The sequence below is a fragment of the Sapajus apella genome, unplaced genomic scaffold, assembly GCF_009761245.1.
Source record: "Sapajus apella isolate SASKATOON/1434 unplaced genomic scaffold, GSC_monkey_1.0 scaffold15, whole genome shotgun sequence".
In the NCBI taxonomy this organism is placed as follows: Eukaryota; Metazoa; Chordata; class Mammalia; order Primates; family Cebidae; genus Sapajus; species Sapajus apella.
Genome location: NW_022436955.1, coordinates 16,824,201 through 16,851,603, shown reverse-complemented (window position 1 = coordinate 16,851,603; position 27,403 = coordinate 16,824,201). Strand labels below are relative to the sequence as shown.

The following is a 27,403-nucleotide window of genomic DNA, read 5'->3' as shown; positions in this document are numbered from 1 at the left end:
TTTTTTTTTTTTTTGAGACAGAGTCTTGCTCTGTTGTCCAGGATGGAATGCAGTGGCACGATCTCAGCTCACTGTAACCTCCACCTTCCAGGTTCAAGCGATTCTCCTGCCTCAGCCTCCTGAGTAGCTGAGATTATAGGTGTTCGCCACCACGCATCACCATGCCCAACTAATTTTTGTATTTTTAGTAGAGACGGGGTTTCACCACGTTGGCCAGGCTGGTCTTGAACTCTTGACCTCAGGTGATCCACCAGCCTCAGACTCCCAAAATGCTGGGATTATAGGTGTGTGCCACAGTGCCCAGCCACTAAGCTCTGATTTTTTATTTCTTAGGCGGCTATTGTATCTGATACCACTTTCAGAACAAGAATAATAATCTATAGACACAGGAGAACAAAAATGCATATTTTTACTGGATAGAAATGCTATTCTGCCTTGAACCCTGCTGTAATAAAATGCACCTGGTCTCTTGGAGTAATGACTGTTACTGTTGGGAGTACTTTGAGTTGATCTACTTCTGCCCCATGTCTCAGCTTTTGTCTACATATTAGGCCATTGGAAGAAGCACATTCATGTACCTTTGTGATTATGTACCTGCCAACCTACTTGGAAGATATCTTTCATGGAAAAAGAGCTGTGAGACTGAGTGTACTTGAAGGGTTATTCTTGGAAATTCCAGAGGAACTGCTAGAAAGTCAGTTTCACAATCATGCTACATGTGACTTTCCTGAACTTACCAAATAATGACTCTTGAAACTATAGAAGGCTTACCCTTATTTGATCTGACCACTTGTGAGTTAGACGTTCTGTGAATGTGGAGTGTATTATGGAAAGTCAGTTCTATAAAGATTCAGGTAGGTCTTCCATGCCATTGCCCAGACTACTTCCTTAAAGCCAGAAGTTTTTCACAGAATAAAGTCAATTATGACCTCCTAGTTACAATAATTCCTTGTATTAGTACCTGTAGTATCCCATATTGCTTGTCATGAAGCCTAAAGGAAGGGGATGCAGATTTGTTAAAGACTGAAGATCATGAATAAGAAAATTATTCCTAGGTTTCTAGTTGCAACCAATCCTAATACTGTTCTATCTACAGTTCCACCTGAATGCAAGTGCTTTACAGATGTAGACCTCTATGCTCCCTTCTTTTAGTGTCTGGTAGACAAAAAAAAAATCAATATTTATTTGCCTTCTCTTCAAATAATTAACCACATAATTGCATGGAATGTCTCAAGGATTCACAGAGGCACCTGATATTTCTTCCAATACTAGTAAATGATTTAAAATACAACATTCGCAAAAGGTTCAATTCTCCTCCAAGATGCTTATTTTCACCTGACCTAAAAAGCCCCTAAGAAGACTAGCAGAAACTAGCAGCTGAAAATCACCAGGCTGCAAAGGAAAAAATTACAATCCTTTAAAAATACAGTACATTATTTGGAACATGACTGCTCTACTAAAGAATGGACCCTGTCTAATGAGAATCTTAAATTGATTCGGCAACCTGCAAGACAAAACACTAAATTATAATTGAGAGACTTTGGAGATTCATGGAATATTTTAGACAATGGATTTTAATTTTTCTAATAAAGTAAAAATCTCCACAAAGCAAAGGGAACTGTGTTGGCAGATCATTATGCAAATCAGGTGGCATTTTTGTCATTGTCCATAGATGTAATTCAGAATATGGGAAATCAATAAGCACATACACCCAATTCAGTTTGGAAATATAAAATTTAGCTTCAGATTTAGAAAACAAATGTTGCCTAAAATTGGGAAGCTCTGTTCATTCCAGTGTTCTCTGGAATACCAAATATGCCCCTGAATCTAAGATGGTCTTTGACAAAAATATTTTATCATAGGTAAAACATCACCATCATAGAAGAGAGGAAATAATCTCTGAATAAGAAGCGATGGGAAAATGTCTCTGTAGCTGGTGACGTGGCTGGTTCCTGCCTCACATCCTGCTACCATATCCAGAAACATTGGACAAGTGGGATGTCAGTCTCCGGAATATACGTGGACTGGGCCCAAATCACAAAGTTCAGAATATGTGCTTGTAATTTTACATTCTTCGGATGGGTTTGAGCCTTTCTGCACAGAAAGATCACTGCTATGACTCTGTCTAAGGAATTGTAGACTCTAATTTTCCCACGTGGGGAATGTCACCTCACACTATGAGAGTTAAAAAGAATTATATAATATGTTAGCCCTTGGCTAAAAAATTTCACAATCCATAATTTTGGGAAATGTAGAGCATAAAAGGAGTATTATTGATCTTAAGTTGGCCTAGTTCTCTGAGGCTCTCAGAGTTCCTTGATGAAGAATTTTACCTTTATCTCTGGTGGTCAGCATATCTGGTTAGCTCCCTCAGTAACTCATAGACTATTCACTTTATGAAATAATAACTAGAAGATTCATGTGATCACAAGTATTTCATCAATCTGAGTCAATCTTGCTTCATGCAGACATTAAAAAAAATATTGTAAGAACCAGCTCATCTGTAAGTTCAAGAAGGCTTTCCTAAAATCCCACCCTCAGAAGCCCTCCCCTCTTTCTACCTGAAGAATAAGTACACTGAAAAATACACCAGTGAAGGTCTTTTTCAGAGCCTTCTAACAACTGACATTGCAGTTAAATTGTGAGGTGGACCTCTGAGGAAAAAGATGCCCATAGAAGCTAAATTACTGGCTGAAGATGTGTTGAAAAATACTCTCACTGGAGATCTTAAATAGAGGTTTTCTAAAAAATAAAAATCTTCAGAAGCAGGTGACCTTTAAAAATAGATGGCTATTTCAAGTCCCTCAGAACAAGCAGATGTTACCCACAGTAGATAGATTCTGCTCAAGACTGATGGGATGAGATTTTGTCAGATGCCTGACGATACTGCTTCTCACACTCTCCCTTGTGTGATTTTGTTTTTATCATTTCACCATATTGCTCCTTGTGTCCTATCTTAAGGTTATACAATTTTGATACACTCTGTGATGTCTCTCTGACTTTCTAAGATAATTCTATGATCACTAAATCTGGTTTTGCCCCCGACTCCCTACTTTACATCCTCCTAAGGTCAATTTAGATATTTCCACTTGAGCTACATGCTGCCAGTTCATATCAGTGCCATGGAAGAGACACCAGTAATGAGTCCTTCAATGCTTATGTTTATCTGAACAACTCTGTCCCCAAATCCCAGACAGGTTATCATATTTTATAATAATTTCTCTGTCCAAATTATCCAATGGCCGAGTTCAATAAATGCTCGGAGGCTTTCAAACTCTTTATTCTCATTCAACACATCCTTGTACCTCCTGAAAAATAGTGAGTTTGCAGATATTTAACTGACCCTTTAGTGTATCAGCTAGCATGCCAGTTGTTGCTTGGTCCATTTATTCTTTGACCAATCCAAGGATTCATCTGTGCCTCAATGGTCCTTCAAGCACAATCACCACCCAATTCTATTATCTGACTCTCTCATGCTACTGCAGCTATAGTCAACAGAACTAATTATTGGGTATGTGGTCCAACATCCAATCCTACCATCAAAAATTTTTGTAACCATGGAAATTTTAGAAACCAACATATAGTACTATTACCCACCACCCACTATCCCAACATCAACAATCCCAACAGACCCTGATGCAAAATCTGTATCTTTACCGCCAAGCAAATAAATGCCACATCTCCAACGCTAATCTATAATAGACTCCTCTTTAGGAATGGAATTTAGTGCCAATACAAGGATAATACTGTCAACTTCAGTTAGCTTAATGTATTCCCCAGCACTATATTAGCCTCTGCAAACCGTTTTCCAACCCCACATAATATGTCTGCCATTCTGAAATAACTAAAATATTCTTCCAATTCTTGGCTCACTCCTGAACAATCAGCTACGCTTTTGCATCAGGACATATATGCATCCCTATTAGTCTTTCATTCCTGAGCAAGCTTATGCTCTTCTGTTTCATTAATGCCTTACTACTTGCACATGTGGGGTAATAATTAGGAAGTTTCAAATGCCTCTCCACATCCTCCAGGGCTACCATGCTTCTTTGTAAAGAGTCTGATGAGAAGCCAATCCAACTGGGGAAATAATGGTACTTTGTTGGAGTCATGAGGCTTCAATTGTGGGGTCGTATAATTAGAAATTATGACAAAATCGTCCCTCACTTTGGCTGATGCAGTGCAGACTCCAGAAGCAAAGCAGAGCAGCCTACATCCACTGACCCATGTGGTTTTGGAAACAGATTGCCTTAGATTTCCTCTTGGCAGGCCCGAAAGTTATGTTATTGCTGACACTTCCTGTCACAATACAGAGAAGATTAAAGAATTTGTAGCTAAACTAAAAGAAAAGATAACTTAGGTTTTGAAGGTGGATTAAGTTGGTTTTTGAGATGTTTTCATGTCTCAGGTTTGGGAAATCTTGGGGGTCACGGTTCTGCAGTGTTTTCTGGCCTCTTGCATAGCTGCTATATCATCAGATGGTTCAATAAGATACCACAAAAGAAAAGTAAATTGTTGCTAATTTTCGGCTAAGTTAATTACCAAAACTTTTGGCCGAATCAGTTACTATATAAGGAACAGCTGTTGATTTTTATTTCTATAGCTCAAGGAAACTATGGATAAATTACCCAATGACAAACTTTCCTGGAGGAAAGATAACCTAATAAAGGAGGTTCAGTTGGAAGACAATTAAGGGAAAAACCTATCCAACCTTGGAACATGCATACCTGGTTTTGTGTGACCTAGAGTGTGACTCAGAGCTCCCCAACATCAAAAACCCCACTCTAGAGCTGATGGAGAATAATGTAATCAGTGTCATTGTTTTGAAAATGAATAAGAGCCTTTAAATGGACACGTGGGTTATTCTCTTATTTGGCATAAGCATATAGGAAAAGGAGGCGATGATAGGAGAGTTCTGGCAAACAGGAAGAGGAAGTGGAAAGGTTACTCCTTCTGTCTCAGTGGAGTGTGGGAAGGAGAAGAGTAACTGAGTGGCCAGATGTGTACATCATGGCATCTCCCTTACATGCCAGAATCTCAGGGACAGGGTGGCTAAAGAGGTTGAGGGGATGCTGGAAGCAGAGGGACTTCTGCCTGGCTGTCTTGTTGGGAATCTCAGAGCAGACCACTTCACAGAACATCCTCATACCTGCCTGGGGCAGCTAACTATGGATAAAAATGGTATGGTTAGGCAGAAAGTACTGGGATATCTCTGTTTCCATGTGGCTAGAGAAGGACCAGGCATTACACATGGATACACAGCACGCCCTTCCTCCCACTCACGGTTCTGGAAGGTAGCTGGGTTGAGAACAGTGAACTTGCCATGGGTCTGAAACAGGGCTGCCATCGCAAGAGGCCGGACAACCATACCTCAATAGCTATGAAGGGAGAGGAGAGTTGGGCTCAACACTGTCCAGTGGAAATACAATGCAAAACACAAAGAGGTGACACTAATTTTAACAACATGGTGTATTTAACCGAATATGTCAGAAATATCATTTCAACATGTTATCAGTAGTATTTCACACTTACAGCACACTTCAATGTGCTCAGTAGCCTCCTGGGAGAAGCACAGGCCTAGCTCTAGGGAGGATGGAGTCAATGGAAGCCAAGTCAGTGTCGGCTCTGATGGAGCCAAAAGGACAAGCCATCAGTGTTCCAGCAATACCTCAGTAGAAATGGGCATGTGGGTAAGTGGTTAGCTTCACGGGGCACCTACAGACCAGTGTCTCAGTGCTCTCCAACTCCTGCCACGCTTGCTTGATAGGGTGGGAACACATGAAAAACACTAAATGGATTATAAAAACTACTTATATTTTCTTTGCAAAAAACATCTAATATGATTGAGATTAAGCATCTTTTAATATGTCTTTCATAGACCTTCTATTCTGTTTATACACTTACCAATTCATACATGTCTATTCATCTATTTTGCCAATTTTTCTATTGGATAATTTAACTTTTCCTCATGGATTGGCAGGAGTTAGTTTCATGTATTCTGAAGCTTCATGTATTCTGATTTTAATGCTTTGCCTATTATTTATGTTGCAAGCATTTTCTTTTTACTATGTTCACGAAATCTTTTTGTTTGGAAATTTTCTTAATGTTAGGTAAAAGGTTAAAGAAACCAACTTTTTTCTTTATGGCTTTTACCTTGGGAATCTTGTTTAAGACTTTCATTCCTCTACTGATCTGAAATTTCATACTGAGCATGTGTAAATTCCCCTATAGTCATGGCTTCGTTTCTATTAGTCTATCTCCCTATGCTTTAAAGTACATTTTCACATCTGATAAAGTCCACAGTCACTGATCTTTGTTTCAAAAATTTATTGGCTCTTCTGTGAATTTTTCCCCAGGGAATTAACCAATTATCCTCTTCCTGTAGTGTTTGCACATTTATTGTTAGGTTATTACATAGTTTTATATTCTTAAATGATATTTTTCCATTATATTTTCCAGTTAACCATTACTGATATGTTAAAGAAATACTTTTTAATAATATTTTATTTGAATATATTGCTAAACTCTTGTAATGCTTGAATGCTCTGTCAGTTAATTACCACAGTTTTTCTAGGTAGAGAATAACACATTCTATAAACCATGATGGTTTTGGCTTTTTTCTTTTCAACTACGTATCTTTTATTTCCTTATCACATTGGCTGGGACCTCCAGGACAATGTTGTATGATACCTTGACAATAGGTTTTTGTTTTTTCGCCTCTGAAAATGAGTAAGAATGCTTTCAACATTTAATTGCAATATCCCAGTCCCCAGAATAGTGTCTAGAACACAGCTAAATGATTATTACTAAATCAAGGTTACTAAATGAATAAATAAAGGTTCCTATTAAATACATTTTCCCACTATAGGTTTTTTTTCTATTTTTCATTCATCACAGGAATTTCCCTCCTACTCCTAGTTTTCTAAGAATTTTTTTTTTTTAATTATGAATGAGTGTTGGATTCTGTGGAATATTTTTCTCAGCATGAACTGAGATGATATAAATTGTGGTAAATTACATGATTGGATTTCCTGTTATTAAACCATTTTTGCATTTCTGGGATAAATCCTACTTATGATGCAATTTTAAAAATACATCTCTATGCATATGATTTGCTAATGCTTTATAATCAATGTTCTACATTGAGATTGGTCTACATTTTTCTTTTCTTGTGTTGTTTTACTGTGAATATATTTGTCTCCTGAAATGAGTTAATAGCTTTCTACATATTTCTGTGATGTGAGATACATCCATTTCTTCACCATTTAGTAGAACTCACTTGTAAAACTGTTTAACCTAGTGCCTTTTGTTCAGGGGTAGATACTTGACTTCTTTTCCAGTTTATTCTGCGATTACTTTTCTATTGAGGTTTTCTACTTCTTGTGGCAATTTTAATAACATATTTTTCCCCAACTCATCCATTTCTCCTATTGTTTTATGGAGTTGTATAAAGCATTCTCTTATCTGTTTTTATTGCCTTAAATATCTGCAATTTTATTTCTTTCCTGGTTCCTAATGAGAGTTATGAGGGTTTTGTTGTTGTTCTTGTTGTATTTTAGAGACAGGGTCTTGCTCTTTTGCCTAGGCTGGAGTGCAATGATGCAATCACAGCTCCCTGCAGCCTCCACCTCCTGGGCTCAAGCAATCCTCTTGCTTCAGCCTCTTAAGTAGCTGGGGTTACAGGTATGTACCACTACACCCAGCTGGTTGTTTTATTTTTTGTAGAGATGGGGTCTTGCTATGTTGCCTGGGCTGGTCTTGAACTCCTGGGCTCAAGCAGTCCTCCCGCCGTGGCCTCCCAAAGTGCCGAGATAGTAGATGTGAGCTACTGTGCCTGGCTGTTTCTTAATTGATGTTGCCCAGATTTGCTAAGTTACCACAAAATTGCTGGTTTTCTCCCACTATCCTTTACCTTCTTCAGGAAGTAACAAAATCCCTAAATTTTGGTTGTGAATGTGGCCACCCAGAATGAAGTTGTATTTCCTCGCCTTAAGTGCAGCTTGGTTGTGGCCACACAATTAAGTACTCACCAATGGGATATAACCATATATGGTGTGTGCAACTTCTAGGAAGTGTCCTTAAAGGGAAGGGGTGTACCCTTTTCCTGTCTCTTCCTCCTTTCTGCTGGCTGGAATTGAGTATGATGGCTAAGGTTAGGGCAGATATCTTGACCAAGACATGGAAGTTACATGCTACCTATGATGGAACCACAGAATTGAAGGAGCATCCAGCTGCACACTGTAAGGACAAATGTTTTTCCTCAGTTTAAAAATTCTCAGCCATCATTTCTTCAAATATTGCTCTTTGGCCATTTTCATTCTTTCTCCATCTAGACTTTCTATTAGATACCTGTTAGAACTTTTAAATCAAATCTGTATTCCATGTCCCTTTATTTCCCTTTCATATAGTCTAACTCTTTGGCTTTCAGTGCTACATTCTGGATGAATTTCTCAACATTAGTTAATTGTCAGTATGTAAGTTTTATGCCTGTTGGTGTTTGGGGAGCTCAAGTGGAGGAGACAGATACGACATGGAGGAGTCTCACAATTTGTGATGCTGACTTGCACTTAAGTCCTTGATATCAATACAATACTCCTCCTCTCAGCTACACCTGGGGTCCAGCAATCAATCCATAAATCCTTCGGCTCATCCACTTTGTGTATAAACCTCTAGTCTTATGCCAGCATAGGAGAGGCACAGTTGCCAAGCTGTGTAGAATGAGGGTAGGTAATGGATGGGGACTGAACAGTCACATCTAGGATCTACAAATCATGCTCCATCTAAGGATCACGCAAAAGGAACATATCAAATGATCAAAATAAATGTATTTATTTTTAAATTACAGAGCTACCATAAAAACTCTTTAGCCAGTGATGATAATTCCTTATAAACAAAATCTGTCTGATAGGTGTAGTTAAGAGAGTGACTACACTCTGCCAAATATATATTACTTTGAGTATCTTTACAATTTTTTTTATCTTACCACAATCTGGCTTCTGCTGCCACCACTGTTAAAACTGTAACTAGAAATCACTAGTGATATCTACTACTCAACTTGGAGCACATTAAATGAAGTTATTCATGTTAGAAGTAGCCCCTTTATAAAAATCAGTACCTGCACTTTAAAACCCCTGTGTTTGTGATGTATTTATGGTCATTGGTATTTGCTGGAAAGTGTAGCTACTTCAAAGCAAAATAGCATTTTGAGGAAATCAGTGGCATCTTGGCATCTGCTCCTTTGCCATATTTTATGGAACTGTACTATATTAGGGGCCTTGAGGTTTTTCAAGGGTCTGACTTCTAGATAAAAGAGTTTCAGACATTCATGGAGCTCAATAATGGGCTTACCACTGGTATATAGCATTTCCATTAACATTTCAGAACTGAACAATAGAATAGAATCCAAACAATGAATCGGTATGAGATTTCTTGGGGTAACTGACTTGGGATGGTTATGTGAACTGTTTCTCATGCAGGGCAATGAGATATAGGGCACATGTTATGAATGTCCTTGTGCTGGGCTTTGTATTCCAGTGCTGTGGAAGGGGGGTTCTTTGTAAACCTTCCTCCTCCCATGTGGAGAAAAGGAAGCCTATTCGATTTCTAATTTAAAATAGAAAATTACTCACCAAAGGAAACATCACCAAAGTGCAGAGCTGGAACATTAAAATGGAAGGTTGGTCCAATGACACAGCCTCTGGAAGTAGGAAAACAAGGTGGAGAAGAGGGAGAGAATCCAGTGAATCACTCACAATCAGGAAGTGGGGTAAGACTAAGTACAAAAACCATAACTTGCCATTAAATCAATTATAATATCTAGGATCTAAAGAAAGGATGACATGGTGGTCTATCACAGTGGTCCTTAAAATTCTTTTTCATGATTCAAACCTTGGTTTTGGCAAACAATCCTGTGGTTAACTTATATTTTTATCAATGAATGGGTGAGACCCAGAGCAGGTGGATCACCAAACAATGGCACAATATGTTGTTATTTTGAATGAGACACATATCATGTAATATTATTAACATGTCGAGAAATAAAAATTATAGGTCTAATCATGTAACACACATGAAAGAGTACCCTTGATACTGGTAAGCCCTGTTCATGCTTTCATATAAACTGTTCTAATTCCATTCTTACCACTGTGACATTCACTCACTGTGATGTTGGCCAGCTATTTAATCAGCTTCTGTTTCTCTTCCTCACATATAAAAGAGAGGACTGGACTACGTGACATTGAATGACCCTGTACTCTAAATGTTGATTCTATTTCTCTCTCAGTGTAAGGCTTCATGATCTTGGAGAGATACTGTAGCTTAAAATAAATAATAGAGAGATTCTATAACTTCTAGCTTAGAAGGTATGGTAGGTAGAATAATGGCTCCCAGAGATATCTATGTCCTAATTCCCAGAATCTATGAATACATTAGGTTACATGGCAAAGAGGAATTAAGGTAACAGATGAAATTAGAGTTGCTAATTAACTGAATTTAAGATAGGAGGTTATTCTGTCTTATCCTGGTAGGCCCATTGTAACCACAACGGTGATTTTTAAAAATAGAGGAGAGAAGCCAAAATAGACAAATGGGATCTAATTAAACTCCAGAGCTTCTGTACAGCAAAAGAAACAATCATTAGAGTGAATCAGCAACCAACAGAATGGGAAAAAAATTTTGCAAGCTACCCATCTGACAGAGGGCTAATATCTAGAATCTACAAAGAACTAAAACAAACATAAAAGAAAAAAACAAACAACCCAATCAAAGAGTGAGCAAAAGATATGAACAGACACTTTTCAAAGGAAGACACTTATGTGGTCCACAAACATATGATAAAATGCTCATCATCACTGGTCATTAGAGAAATGCAAATCAAAACCACATTGAGATACCATCTCATGCCAGTTAGAATGGTGATCATTAAAACATCTGGGGACAACAGATGCTGGAGAGGATGTGGAGAAATAGGAATGCTTTTACACTCTTGGTGGGAGTGTAAATTAGTTCAACCATTGTGGAAGACAGTGTGGCAATTCCTCAAAGATCTAGAAATAGAAATACTATTTGACCCACAGATTCCATTACTGGGTATATACCCAAAGGATTATAAATTGATATATTATAAGGACACAGGCACATGTATGTTCATTGTGGCACTGTTAACAACAGCAAAGACTTGGAGCCAACCCAAATGCCCATCAAAGCTAGACTGGATTTAAAAAAATGTGACACATATACACCATGGAATACTATGCAGCCATAAAAAAGGATAAGTTAATGTCCTTTGCAGGGACATGGATGAATCTGGAAACCATCATTCTCAGCAAATTGACACAAGAACAGAAAACCAAACACCATATGTTCTCACTCATAAGTGGGTGCTGAACAGTGAGAATACATGGACACAGGGAGGGGAACATCACACACTGGGGTCTGTTGGGGGGTGGGGGCTAAGGGAGGGATAGCAGGGGGTGGGGAGGGTGGTGGGGGAGGGATAACATTAGGAGAAATACCTAATGTAGGTGACGGGGGGATGGAGGCAGCAAACCATCATGGCATGTATATACCTACGTAACAATCCTGCAAGATCTGCACATGTACCCCAGAACTTAAAGTAAAATAAAAAAAAAAAAAGAGGAGAGAGCCAGCTATGGTGGCTCTAGCCTGTAATCCCGGCACTTTGGGAGTCTGAGGCAGGTGGATTACGAGGTCAGGAGATTGAGACTATCCTGGTCAATATGATAAACCTGTCTCTACTAAACATACAAAAAAATTAGCTGGGCATGGTGGCACATGCCTGTAGTCCCAGCTACTTGGGAGGCTGAGGAAAGAGAATTACTTGAACCCAGGAGGTGGAGACTGCAGTGAGCCGAGACTGCGCCACTGCACTACAGCCTGGGCGACAGTGCAAGACTCTGTCTCACAAAACAAAACAAAACAAAACAAAACAAAACAAAACAAAACAAAACAACACAACACAACACAACACCAAATAGAGGAGAGAGACAGAAGAGGAGGTCAGAGTGCTGCAATCTGAGAACTCAACCTGGCTTCAAACACAGAAGAAGGAAACCATGAACCAAGGAATGTGGGCAGCCTCAGGAACCCAAAAAAGGTTAGGAAATGGGTTCCCTCTAGAGCCTTGAGAAGGAAACACAGCCCTGCCAATGCTGATTTCAACCCAGTAAGACCTGTGTTAAGTCTATAGAACTGTAAAATATTAAACATGTGTTGTTTTAAGCTACTAAATTTGTGAAAATTTGTTACAACAGCAAAAGGAAACTAATCTATTCAAGTATCTTGTTTACCTTCGGAGTAATAATTATTTTTCTCCATGGTCCATGTCTTTATCTGTAGGTCAAAGGTAAAAATGAAAAGTGTCCCATCTGTGTGGCAAAACTATATAGACACACAAATACCAGAAAACACACCAAGTAAGAACCTTCTAACTCACCAAGCTCCAGATGTTGGTGGTGTGTCTGTCATACCATGCAGAATATGTTGATGCCTTAGTGTAATCACAGCAAAGCCTCAAGGCAAAAAGTTTTGTGTCTTACTTTCTCATAAGCATTTAGTGTATCTCATGCTAATGGTCTGAAGTGGTTTTAAGGACTCAGCCAGGAATTAAGATCCAGTTGAGAATGAAGTCAACAAACAGGCCCATAGGCTATATGCTTAACTTTTAAAAGAAGATTTTAGGGACCAAAGTAACAAACAGATCAAAAGTGTCCGACATGCACAAGATACCAAAGAAAGCAGGAAAGAAGTTAAAAAAAAATTTTTTTTTAACAAAGCAGACATTTAATCAGCGCAGAAGTTTAAACAGCCAGAGATACGTGACACTTATTCAAAGGCACATGTAACTGAAGGAACTGTGGCTGAACAATCCCATCTAGTTAATGCCAGAGGTTCTGGAATTTTCCTTCTTACTTTTTTATTGCCAGGTACTCATTTCTCAATACCACATAAGCTAGTATTTTAGCTAGTATGCCTTGAAAGATCAGAACAAATATTATATTTTTACTCTATTTACTCTTTCAACTACTTGACACAATATTTTCAGTGGTTGGATAAACAATGCTATGCAATGAATGTGATTTTTTAAATTACCTGTGAGCAGTTTTCTTCCCTCCTATTTTTACATATGTGAATTCATAAAGTTTGAACCATAGCACATATTTTGTATTCAACTTGTCTCACTTACATATTGTAATAATTGATTCATTCTCTCTCGTCTTTAAAATTATAATTTTAACAGACCCCTGCACAGATTTCTGGTACAACCTTGGCATAGGCCTGTCCAAACATTCTGAATCCCTGTGAAAATTAACCTGACCATATCTAAGTCACATTAAAATAGTCACAGGCCTATTTTAAACATTTCATATAAATGAAATGCAATGTGTTGTTTTTTGTGACTGACTTCTTTCACTTCTCATAATGTTTTCAAGGTTCAGCCATTTATGACACCATTATAAACCTTGAAAACACCATTCATCCATTATGAACCTTGAAAACATTACGACAAGTGAAAGAAGCCATCACAAAACACCATGGTAGCAAGATTCATCCATGCTACCATGTTGTGACATGTATCAGTGCCTCATTTCTTTTCCATTCCTTTTTATGGTCAAATAAGATCCCATTGTATGGATATACCACACTGCATTTATCTTTGGCTACTATGAAGGATACTGTTATAAACAGTCATGTACAACTTTTTGTGTGAATACATGCTTTCAGTCCTTCTGGGTATATACCTAGGAGTGGAATTGCTGGTCATATGGTAACTCCATGTCTACCTGTTTGAGGTGCTGATAAACCATTTTCTAAAGTGGCTGCCATGTCTTACATTCCCATCAGTGTATAGGGGTTCTCATTCCTCCACATTTTCACCAACACTTTCCATAGTTCCTCATCTGTAGTTTTGATTTCCTGTTGTTTTTGTCTGGTTTTGGTAACAGGGTAATATTTGCCTCATAAAACGAGTTGAAAAGTGTTTCCACCCTTTCCTTTTTTGGAAGAGTTTGTGAAAGATTTATGACAGTTCTTCATTAAACATTCAGTAGAATTCGCCAGTGAAGACACTTGATCCTATTTTTTGTTTGTTTACTTATGGTCAACATGGTCCAAAAATATTAAATGAAAAATTTCCAGAAACAAATCACTCATACATTGTGAAGTGACTGTCATTTTGAGTGGTGTGATGAAGTCTTGTGTCATCCATCTCTGTCCAGCCTGGGTCATGAATCACCCTTTTGTCCAGTGTATTGCCACTGCATATGCCACCCCCTCGAAGCACTTAGAAGCTGTCTTGGTTATCAGATCAACTGTCACAGTATTACAGTGCTTGTGTGAGTAACCCTAATTTTACTTTTGCACCTTGGGACCTAAAAATGCAGAAAAAGGGAAACTTCTGTATTTTTCATCTTAAAAGTATTGCCATCCAAGTGAGCGTGAAGTAGTATGTCACTGTGGGGTTTTGATTTACATCTCCCTGAGGATTAATGATGTTGACAGTCTTTTCATGTGTTATTAGTCTTTTGTATATCTCCTTTGGAGAAATGTCTGCTTAAATGCTTTCTCCATTTTTAAATTAGATTATTTATTAAGTTAAAATTGTCAAATAATTTATTGTCCCTTATCAGATATTTGAGTTGCAAATACTTTCTCCCTTTCTGTAGGTTGTCTTTTCACTTTCTTGATAGTATCCCCTTTGAAGCACAAATTTTTTTGCATTCTGATGAAGTCTAATTTATTTTTTCTTTGGTTGCTTGTGCTTAGGTGCTGACATCTGAAAACTATTGTTCATTTGGTTTTTGGATATACATATTAATCCCTTTTTATTTTTGAGACAGAGTCTCACTCTGTCACCCAGGCTGGAGAGCAGTGGCACAATTTCGGCTCATTGCAACCTCCGCCTCCTGGGTTGAAGTGATTCTTCTGCTTTAGCCTCCCAAGTAGCTGGGATTACAGCCATGCATCACCATGCCTGGCCAATTTTTTTGGATTTTTAGTAGAGACAGAATTTCACCATGTTGGCCAGGCTGGTCTCAAACTTCTGACCTCAGGTAATCTGCCCATCTTGGCCTCCCAAAGTGCTGTGATTATAGCTATGAGCCACTGTGCCAGGCCTATCTCTATGTTTTCTTCTAATAGTTTTTTAGTTTCACATTTGTTTCACATTTCAGTCTCTGAGCCATGTAAAGGCAGTTCCCTCCTACTCCTAGTTTGTTAAGTTTTTTTTTTTTTTTTTAAATCATAAAAGGACGTTGAATTTTGGCAAATGCTTTTTCTGTTTTTATTGAGATAATCATGTGGTTTTTGTCCTTTGTTCTATTAATATGTCAGGTTATATTGATTGATTTTCATATGTTAAGCCAACCTTTCATTCCTAAGATAAATCCTACTTGGTATGAGGTATAATCCTTTTCACATGTTGCCGGATTTGGTTTGGTAGTATTTGACAAAGATTTTTGGGTCTAAATCCATAAAGGTTATGGGTTTTTAGCTTTCTTTTCCTGTAATTTTTTTGTCTGGTTTTGGTATCAGGATAATATTGGCCTCATAAAATGATCTGAAATGTGTTTCTGTCTTTTCATTTTCTGGAAGAGTTTGTGAAAGATTTATGACAATTCTCAAACATTCAGTAGAATTAACCAGTGAAGCCACATGATCCTGTTTTTTGTTTGTTTGTTTCTTTGCTTTTTGGTCAGAATACATTACAGGTCTATTCAGATTTTCTATTTCTTCTTGAGTCAGTTTTGGTAGTTTGTGTCTTTCGAGGAATTTGTTCATGTCACCTACATTATTTAATTTTTGGCATACAACTGTTCATAGCATTATCCACTAATCCTTTTAATTTCTGTAAGGTTGGTAATAATGTCCTTTCTTTTATTTCTGTTGGGTAGAGTGTGCTGTAGATGTCTGTTAGGTCTAGTAGGTTTATAGTGTTCAACTATTTCCTTTATGATCTTCTGGTTTTTTTTTTATTATTATTGAAAGTGGGGTATTTACATCCCCTACCATTTTGCTGAATTGTCTATTTCTCCCTTCAATTCTGTCTGTGCTTCACATATTTTAATGCTCTGTTATTAGATGTGTGTTTATAATTGTCATATCTTTTTGATGAATTCACTATCTTATCATTGTAAAATGTCCTTCTTTGTCTTAAGTAACAATTTTTGTTTTAAAATCTATTTTGTCTGGTATAACATAGCCTCTGCTTTCTTTTGCTACTGTTTGCATGATATACATTTTTCTAGCCTTTTGGTTTCAACATATTCATATCTTTAGATCTAAAATATGGTATCTTGTAAAAAGCATATAGATTCATCATTTTTTTTTTGGTTTGGTTTTGTTCTAATTCATTCTGCCATTCTCTAACTTATAATTAAAGTATTTAATATGTCGACGATTAATGTAATTGCTGATAGGGCGGACTCATGCTACTTATTTTCTATATGTCTCATGTCTTTTCTGTTCCTCTCTTCCTCCATTACTGTCTGTCTTTGTGTTAAATGGATATTTTCTACACTTTTAAATTCCCTTGTTATTTCTTTTAATGTATTTTTAAGTGAGTTTAGGGAATAGTTTAGACAATGGGTAATCCTGAATTTGGATAAATAATTTAGAGTCAAACGTGAGGGGAGTAGTATTCATGCAACAGGAATGTCTAACAAACGCACATACACGAGTTACTGCACCTAATATACAACCTTGCTTGAAGAAGGAACTCAATAAGAATTTATTAAACAAATATCCAAAACACATATTCATTCCTAAAAAGTGTAGCTATGTATGTGTGTTGATGGTAAGACATAGTATTAATTATTAGGCCTAAACTTAAAATGAGGAACAGCCAGGTGAAATTGGAATAAGCTTTTTTATTCAACTTGAGGGGCAGTTAGCTTTCCTTGGCTAGCATTTTCCCTTTCTTCTGTCCACCTGAAAAGTAAACCTGCTCCTTTAACATCTCATACTTTCCTACCTACAGATAGGGCCATTATTCCTTTTATCATAAGTGTTTTTAAAAACAGAGCTTAAAGGTTTTATCTTTGCTACTTATGTATGAAGCCTTGCTTATGATACTAGATGCTGTTAAAGGTATTTATAATTCAAAGCAATACTTCCTGATGCCCAGTAGTCAGAAAGCTTCCAAGAGTTTAACTGCTGGATCTTATCAAAGGCCCTTATGGGACCAGGGGATCTGTGAACTGGAGACAAGGTTATATTCACAAGTTTTGTTCTTCTGCTTCTTCACTGCTTGTCATGACAGATGAGATGTTATGAAGGTAGGAAGGGGACTGAAGTTCATATAATATGAAAGAGTATTTCCATCCTTCTCATATTGTATACACACCCAAAGGATGTCAACCATGGGCTGGGATAAGCGGGACGCATCTTTGTGAAGAGTCAATGTCATTCAAATATTTGGAAGACAATCCTTATTTTTTCTCTTATAACAAACACACATGTATTATGTAAATGTCTTGTGAATGTTTCAGATAAGTCTTGGGACTTAAACCAAAAAAAGATTATGATTGTGACAGGCTGCTTTGGCCATGCCACAGAACCCTTGAGGCACACACATCCACTCTCTTTAGTTGTTGAGGGTTGTGTTACTTTGCTAGGGCTGCTGTAACAAAGTACCCTAGACTGGGTGGCTTAAACAACAGAAGTTTATTTCTGTCACTGTCAGAAGGCTTGGTGACTGCAGGGTTATTTTTTTCTGAGGGTCTCTCTCTTCAGCATCTCTTTATTTTTTCACATGGCCCTTTTCTATGTGGGTGTCTGTGTCCTAATGTCCTCTTTTTATAAGGACACCAATCATATTGGATTAAAGTCCACCTATCTGACCTCATTTTGCCTTAATTACCTCTTTAAAGGCCCTATGTCCAAGAAGAGTCACATTCCGAGGTACTGGGTGTTAGGACTTCAACATATAAATACTAGGGGAAACAATTCAGTGAATAACAGGGACACTTAGGTGGAAGAGTTTGAGAATAAACAGTAATCACCTCTCAGCTAATCTTGAGATTCTGAATGTATAGTAGGTACCATGAGATGAGTACATTTTCCTTGGATCCTTCAGGTCATATGTCTCTATCTCTTTTCTATGTTATCCCCAGGTCTTGCCCCAAAGGATACCTCAGCTTACAGATGGAGGGAAGTCTTGCTAGCAGTCACCAGAATAAGAGAAAATGCCATGGTAATTAACAACCTGCTGCTGTGGGAATCCAAACAGAGTCACAGCAATGTGTTTACAATGCTTGGAGAGATGATAGTGAGATCATGTAAATAATTTCCTTAAAATAAGAACAAAACACAAACGTTCAGAGAAACTGTGATAACGGCCAAAGCTTACCCAAGATGATTTTATTCAGGTGTTACTGTAATAAACTATTTTCTCTAAACATCCTAAAACATAGAGAGTAACTAGAAACTAGTTTAATATCTAAATCCTTATTTTATAAGACAATAACTTGTAGAAAAACTAGATCTCCAAACAGCATCTGTATCTATATTATAATTCATGTATGTTCACTAGGGAAACACTGATGGAAATTCAACACACTTTGTTATGCTGATGTGTTCTTATCAACAGAGATAGCTATGAACATCCAAGACAGGATCTACTTAAAAAGCTTAAAAAGGCAATAGGTCAAAACTTCAGTTAGTTTCTACACTAGTTATAAATGTACCTTACCTAATGGTCAGTTTCACAGGCTCCGGTGCCCCACTGATATCGACCAGGAACTCTTCTTCAAAGTTTCCCAGGATGGCAGGGCTGAAGGAGATCTGGAGAACTTGGACTCCACTTGGTTCAATGATGCCTTCCTTGGGACTGAAAACAAAGCAGGCGCCCAAAGGTGAAGTTGGAGGGGCCATGCTGAAGAGAGCGTCGATGATGCCTTTGTTGTACAGTATCGCCTATATCAATAAAAGGCAAGAATGCGAAGGTCACTGGACTTCCGACCCATTTTCATATAAGCATGTGTCTGTACTGTTTAATACCAACAAAGGGAAAGTTGTGGGAATTAAGAGCAAAAGAAGAACACTCCGGGACAAATGAACGGTCTGATGCCTTGAATGTTTGAAGACAGAACTCCCAAGTCAGAAAGTAATTTTACATTTTTAGTCTCCTCTTTAAAATGAAATTAGTCATATATATTATGCTTGTGCTACAGAGACTGACCATCATCACATATACTGTGAAGAGCCTTAAAATACTCCCTTTTTTGCTACTCTTTATAAAGTAACCAAGGGAAAGTATTTCTCTTAGACGCATGAGAAGGCTGAGGTTAAGCCACATACTTAAAAAGCAAGTTAGAATAGCAGAGTGAGAATTACCTATACCTATGTTTATAATGTAGCTTGAAGAAGGTAAATGACACATCATTGTGGATTCCAGATGACAAGGGTTCTCTTTGTTGTGCTATCAGATTTCGTCCTATTGAGATATTTTCATCTCAGATTCTACTGGATGGATGATTGTTTTCAGATTCTTATGCAAGCAACTGTTTTACTATAAAAAAGTTATATTCCTATATTCTAGTGTTCTGGAGGCATGTTACTGCCCATATGTGGTCGCACACTGGGTTTAGTGTGTGCACGTGAAGAGCTCATGCCTGAGCTCCTTCATCACACTCATGACATTCGGATCCTTCATGGCTCAGTCGACTGCCCCTACAATTCTTGTGCATGAACATGCACTACAGCCATTTTGTTCTATCCTGGCTTCCAAAGACACCACCTCTAATCCTTGCCATTGCTGTCCTTACACCTACAGGGTGAACAGCATGTTTTCCTGATTTACATAGGAACCACCCTCAACCTACACTTAAGGCTTTGGAGGACAAAGAGCATGAGAGATTTCAAAGAAACTTTCAGAAGGATAGCAAGCAAATGTGAAGTGTGTCAGGAACCCGGAAGCTGAGGGAGGAGGATCCCCAGAAGTAAGACGGGAACAGAGGTTAGGAGAGTAAGTTCGGAGCAAAGGTTATAGATTTGTGATTTTTAGTTAGAGGTTATTATCATCCCTAACCTTGAGGAGGAGAGTAATTCCAATGAGGTATGATTGCAGAATCCAGAGGACAAATGTTTAGGGGATTGAGTGGGTGCACAGGAAATAGTGGTTGACTATTTTAGATTTCTGTTTTGAGAAGATGAGTGGTGAAAGGTGAGAATAGCAGCGGTAAGGCTTTGGGGATGTGCTGTAGGGGAGACAGCATATTTTTAATAAATGAGATAATGCATACTCAGTGCTCAGCCTAGAGGAAGCCCTCACCAAAGTGCTTCCCATTGTTGTAAGAGAAGAGAGCTTGGTAACTAAGGGAATAGGGTCTGAGTGGATGCCAAGGAGGATGAGTTCAGGGGCTCAGGTTGCAGGGAAGAGGGCATCCAGAACATATAGTAGAGAGAAAGAGTCAGCAGCCTCTGCAGAGGAAGACAGTCTCTTCTGCCAAGAGAAGATGGACAATGTACCAAAATAGAAGCATAAAATATTGCTGCTTGCTATTTTATTCATCTTTTCATGTTTCTTTCCCACCTCCCTCATTCTAAGCTCCCTGCTAGTAGGAACCAGGCTTCACCCTTCATTCCTTTTAAAGAGACCACGTAGAAAAGTGATTATGGCCAGCAACTCTGCAGCCAAATTGCCTGGGTTCAGACTTCAGCTTTGCCATTGACTTACTAGCTCTGAAGTCTTGGACAACCTACTTAGTTTCTCTGTGCCCCAGTTTCCTGATCTGTAAAATTTAAGTACTAATAACTTCTCATATTGCTATAAAATTAAATTTATTAACTTAAGTAATTTTTAGAATTGTGTTTGGCAAATATTGCTTAAAAATGACAGAGGCTGTTGTTATGTTTTTGGTTTTTTTTGTTTGTTTTTTAAGAGACAGGGTCTGGCCCTGTGTTCAGGCTGGAGTGCGGTGGTGCCATTATAGCTCCCTGTAGCCCTTAACCTCTGGGTTCAAGCAATCCTCTGCCTCTGCCTTATGAGTATCTGGGGCTACAGGTATGTGCCACCACACCCAGCTGATTTTTGTGGGCTTTTGTAGAGAGGGGGTCTTACTATATTGCCCAGGCTGGTCTCAAACTCCTGGACGCAAGTGATCCTTACGCCTCAGCCTCCCAAAGCACTGGGATTACAGACGTGAGCCACCACACATAGTCAGTGACTGCTATTTATATCCCCAGTGCCAAACAGAATGGTTTAAATTTTACCTGTGCTTAAGAAGTGACTAATACATACTAGTGGTAACATGAAGACAAAATGAAGGCATTAGTGGTAACTTAGAGGACTCTGTTCTTCTCTTTGAGAAGATGCATGGATTGCCTTTTAGTTTTTTTTGGTTAGCAGAAATGTTTTGCCCATATTTTCTGTACAGTAAGAATTCCTCCATTTTTAAGAAGATGACATCATTCTTCTCCTCCTAAAAAATAAGCACCTACTTATGAATATAGAAACCAGCAATAGTTTTGGGGCACAATTCAGAGGCCTTTTGATTACTGATAATCATCTTCCCCTTGAGGTGTAGCTCCTTGGAGAGAAGAAAATTTATAATCAAACTTTGCCTCTCATTTGTTTTCCTTCTTAATTACACTGGGGAATAGAGTATACTCTTGGGGTTATGGTTTATTCTTTATGTATCTGCTATGCTCAGCAATGACTAAGGGCAATAGCTAGTTATTCAAATTTGCCTCAAGTAGGTAATGCAATAAATTGAAAGAGAGATGCAATAAAGCATCAGCATTAAATACGCAAAGAGTGCAAAATATTCCCGTAAGAAGCACCTTACCGTGTCCTTCTCTACCACTGCACAGCTCTCAAAACTGTGCAATCTGCTGCATCACCTCATTTAACACTTATTTAACTGGCTGTGGTTTGCTCTACTGTTAAACTCAGGGAGGGTGGGAAGTGGTGGCCTCAAGTACACTTACGCTGAATTATATTCAGGGAAACCCTACCCATTCTGCATCAGAACTAAAGGTTCTTTTCCGATGTAGCACTCATAAGTTCAGTCTGTAAGATGTAAAGGAAATTCGCACTGGATAAATTACAGACAGAATATCGGTTTAATGAGAACGACTGGACTTTGCTTCCTTCTCCCCTAAGTGACCTCTCAAATGCAATCTGGGACAGTGTGGGATACAGCTGTGTCACTTGTCACTTCATGACAGCCATGAGACGGACTTCTTCATTTACACTGTGCTCCTATGCACAGTCCCTCTCATCCTGACATTAACATCTCTGTTTACCTTCTGCATCGTCCCATTTAGGCCACAGTTACCGTAGTGAACATGGGAACACAGGGCACTATCCCCACGCCACGTTAGGTTGGGCTAAGAGTAGAGTGTGTTGGGTTTACCCAAGGGGAAAGGGTGGGATGCTGAGAACCTGAAGGACTGAGAGGCCAGCAAAGGCCTTCTCTTCCCAGAACAGGAGAGAGAGCCCCAGTCCCCCTGGGCTCACTAACATTACATGCTACAGGACCCTGCCAAGTTACTTAACTCCTCTGGCAGTCAGGTTTTTCTTTCCTTGAACCCATTTCCCCTTTTTCTGTGCATGCAGCTAATGGAATATGAATGTAAGTGAAAAGTGCTACCTTCTATAAAAATATTATATGCGTTCCCCCATGCCCTTTCCCCTTTTGCAGTCTTTGTAGACCGTGTGGTAGGGGTGGCCAAGCATGAGATGTTCCAGCTTCTCTGCTGGAAGAGAGCCCCTGCTCACTAGAAACCTTTGTTTTGACCTTTATGTAAGGCATAAAAGAAACTTGTAGCATACTGGAGGTATTATGTATTTTGTATTTGTTTTAGTATCTAGCATTACTTAATTTCTCTAAAGCTCAGCTCACCCAGCTATAAAATGGGAATAGCGTTTGTACCTCACAAATAGTTCTCACAAATAGGGTGTTTTTTTGTTTTTGTTTTGTTTTGTTTTTTGAGACAGAGTCTTACTCTGTTGCCCAGGCTGGAGTGCAGTGGCTTGATCTTGGCTCACTGCAACCTCCACCTCCTGGATTCAAGCAATTCTCCTGCCTCAGCCTTCTGAGTAATTGGGATTACAGGTGCCCGCCACTACGCCCATCTAATTTTTTTATTTTTAGTAGAGATTGGGTTTTACCATATTGGCCAGGCTGGTCTTGAACTCATGACCTCAAGCGATCCACCCACCTTGGCCTCCCAAAGTGCTAGGATACAAATAGCACTTTTGTGAGGACTGAATGAATGAATGAGTGTCAAAGCACTAGCACTGTACTCAACACACTTTAAGGGAGATGTTGTGTATGGTATTAACCACTACATGATCCATATTTCTCATATGCAAAATAGATGTAATAAAGCCTAACTTTCACAATTTGGTAAGAATTAGAAATCACACACAAATACACAGACATGCACACATAAGCATGAACCTGACACCTATTTGTCACTCATTACATATATGCTTTGAATACCTCTATAAAAAAACAAACACATACAGTTAAGGAACTTTTCCAAAACGAAGTTTCAAGGGTTAGAGCCTGATATAGTGTAAAAAATGTGCCCTACATACAAACTCAGTGATGGGGAGACAATGAAGTAAACACTGATCCTGAAGGACTCACGCATACATCCGGTAAAATTTCACTTTCTAATTAATTGGAAAGATAACGCAGGAAAGTCTCTTCCACAAACTATGATTGGTTTTTAAAACGTGGATTGGAGGCCGGTGCATTAAGAGAAAATTCTGAAGTGTGAAAACAGCTATGCTCATTAGGACATTCTAGAAAATGGAAAAGGTTCTCTATCCTCTGATCTGCGGAATTTACATTGTCAGAGAACAAGCACTAAACAGATGGGGAGATGTATTTATGGGTTTTCCCTTTGCAATCTAAAAAATGATGAGGATAAAACCAGTTAAACTATGGCTTTGATGCTTTTTATCTTTTACTAAAGTGAGTGAAGGCTAATGAGGATAAAAAAGTTGCTCCCCTCACGACGGCCAAGCAAGAAGAGGAAGAATCTGAGTACTCCAGGGCCTCAGTAAGGAGTAATGGCAAATGAATGTGATTGCACACAGTTTCTATCAAATAAAAACACATAAGATAAAACAAACCCAAAAAGCCAAGTACTGTTTGAAGTCTCAACAAACACCTCTAGTGCTTACCTCATAACAATGTACAGATCCAGTGAAAACTTTCCCAATATCCAGCAATTCAAAGTTCAAGCGAATCTTCGGTCCCATTCCTTCCCCTTTGATTCGGAGGGGCAGACGGATTTCTCGGCCTAGAAAAACAATTCAGACTTTATTATTGAAACAGTGCTTCACTGCCCCAAATTACAGTCCCTCATGTACATTACCAATATAAATAATCAAAATTATTAAACAGCTTCCTGCACTGCACCAAGAGAACTACAATTTAACTAATGCTAAAGATTCATCCTATGTGGGAGTCACTCGTAATCCTGAATGCCAAAATCCTGACTGCTGAAATTGTGAAACACCAAAATCCCAAAGATATAATTCTGGAAAAACAAAAGACATTCTTTAAAATGTAATTATTTACATTTTAAAGGGAGATTTACTTGAGAAGCATATAAAAACACAACAGAACACTTCAAAGGCCACTTTGTACAATACAATAGGCAATAACAAGATATGTATTTTTGCAAGCATTGTTGTAACCAAGCGAGTTATAGAGAAAGCGCCATACTCTGAGATTGAATCAGGAGTCCTTTATTGCCGGTGACCAAGAGACAGCTAACACTAAAAATTTTCTCGGCTCCGAAGAAGGGGCTTGATTCCTTTTTATACCATGCTTAGAGAAGGTGGGTGGCAAAGCGGAAGCAGAACAAGCAAGTTAGATAAGGAAGCTGGTAACCAGGGGGCAGGAGGTTCCCAGGATTGTTGGTTACCATGGGGAGTAGCAGGGGGGACTTTCCATACAATCAATTGCCAAGAGGGGTAAGTTATTCGCAATAGCAGGTAGACTCACCAAGCAGGATGTAGTTACAACAGTTACAAGGTACTGGGTACAGAGTGACCCAGCTGTGCACCAATGGAGAAATGGCGGGGAGGGAGAGGCTAAGATAGAGTTTGTCAGACTCACATCTAAGATGCAGTCTGTTAGGCTATCACAGCATAAACACAGGCAGACTAACAACAGTCACATGGGTAGAACGGTTATGAGTACACAAGCTATATTCGTAAACAAACAGGTAGAGGGCAATGTAAAAATGCATGCCATTGTGGTTGGTAACTGCAGGCACCCAGCTTTGTAATTGTGGTTGCCTGAAATACCATGACAAACAACCTAAGTCTTTTGACAAGATAGATCAAAAACCATGATGGGTCACCCCACATAGGCAGTTTCCCAAAGAGCTGAGATCTCTAGAAATTTTATATTTCACAAATTCAGATGTGCAAAAAAAATATTCATTTATTAAGGAAGTGTCAGCATTTTTATGTACACACACAATATGCTTATGCACAAAGGCAACATCGTGATAATGCACTTTTGTGGAGTCAAATTTCTTATGTCCAAGGCAGCGGAGGAAAAGTTTGTCCCAGCTGTCAGAGACAAACCAATGTGCCTTCTGTATTTGTTCTCTCCTGAGTCCCCAGCTGGTTGGATGGGGCCTGTCAACACTGAGGACAGGTTTTCCCCATCAAGTCCACTCAGACTTACACATAAATCTCCTCTGGAAACACTCTCACAGATACACCCAATATTATGCTCTACCAGGTTTCTACCAGTTTCTACTGGTCAAGCTGACATCTAAAATTAAGCTCACAGGCCCACCCCTTGTCAACCTGGCACCCATACATTAAACCATACTAAATTTCCCAATAAAGACAACAGGTAATAGTTCTACCTAGCATGATGCAATCAGCATAATACAACTATCCTTTGTCCAGATGAAAACACACCAATCCCTTCCCTGGAACTGGGTTTTCAGGATTTCAACACTTGGGATTTTAATCTTTCAGGACTGCAATTTTTGGGATTTTAGACACCAGGGATGCTAGACTTTAGGGATTTAGAGCCTTAGGGGTTTCGATGTTTCAGGAACTCAAGATTTGGGATTATAGCATTTTGGATTGTGTCTTTTGGTATTGTGATCCAAATATTTTATTTTAAGGAAATAAGAATACTGCTAGTTTTTTATCTTTAGGGAGCAGACTGTATTGCAATTTAGGCTGACATTTTAGCAGAAAAAAAAATTTTTTTAATGTAACCCAATCCTCAACCTTTTTCTAAAGTTTCTTATCAAGAAAAGTAATTTTAAATCAGAGAAGGGTAAGCACACTGATTGATGCTTCTCATAAAATGAGAACCAACATGGGCTTCAAGGAAGATCCAGAGTCCTAGGGATCTAAGTCTTGGGGGTCTTACCGATGCTTACTTTTGCTGAGTTTCTTCCATGTAGAGGTAATGAAACGCACTTAACAATATCCATTATAACACATCTACAATGGACCTACGGGCAATATAGACAATACAACCTTTGAAGTATTGACTGGTTTTGTTACCCCTTTTTAAAATGAAAGTATTTTTGTTCAATAATACAAAATTTGAAGAGAAGGTGAGTAAAATTATCTTACAATTGTACCATCCAAAGATAACCACTGTTAACATTTTGGTGCCTATCCTTTTATATTTAACTGTATCCCAATACTGTTAATGTCAATGGTAGTGTATACGATATTATTAACCTGCTTTTTTTCACTTAACAATACCTTTGGAACATTTTAACATACCATTACCTAAAGATCTACCTTATCCTTCTTAATGATTACGTGGTCCACTGTTGGGAGGCAAATATTTTTAAATCTCTTATTGGACATTTAAGAGGCTTCCAACCTTTCATTACAATTTACAGAGTAATTACTATAGTCAAACATGTATCTGTAAACAATTTTTCCAATTTTCTTCCAGCACTTTGAAGATGTTATAGCTTTCCACTGTTTCTGTTGAGAAGTCAGCTCATAGTCTTGTTGCTCATTTGAAACAATATGCCTTGTCTTGTGATAGATTTAATTTGTATGCACACATATGGATTTATTTTCATCTTTAGGTTTTAGAAGATTTACTATAATGTTCCCAGGCATGGCTGCACTTATCCTTTTGGGGGCTTGTAGTACTTATTGAATATGTGAGGCCAGGCACGGTGGCTCAAGCCTGTAATCCCAGCACTTTGGGAGGCCGAGGCAGGTGGATCACGAGGTCAAGAGATTGAGACCATCCTGGCCAACATGGTGAAATCCCGTCTCTACTAAAAATACAAAAATTGGCTGGGCGTGGTGGCGTGCGTCTGTAGTCCCAGCTACTCGGGAGGCTGAGGCAGGAGAATTGCTTGGGCCCAGGAGGCAGGGGTTGCAGTGAGCCAAGATTGTGCCACTGCACTC

The 27,403-nt window shown here is 38.6% G+C and overlaps 1 protein-coding gene across 3 annotated transcripts in view; it reads right to left on the bottom strand.

Moving 5' to 3' along the window:
* HYDIN (HYDIN axonemal central pair apparatus protein) overlaps nucleotides 1–27,403 on the bottom strand; it is a 432,426-nt gene that overhangs the window by 258,985 nt on the left and 146,038 nt on the right. For all 3 annotated transcript variants that reach the window (XM_032284417.1, XM_032284419.1, XM_032284418.1), the window contains 3 exons: nucleotides 24,161–24,279; nucleotides 18,710–18,933; nucleotides 9,630–9,697 (listed from right to left, as the gene is read on the bottom strand). In XM_032284417.1, the coding sequence (XP_032140308.1) occupies nucleotides 9,630–9,697; nucleotides 18,710–18,933; nucleotides 24,161–24,279 (411 nt within the window). The remainder of the gene's footprint in view (nucleotides 1–9,629; nucleotides 9,698–18,709; nucleotides 18,934–24,160; nucleotides 24,280–27,403) is intronic.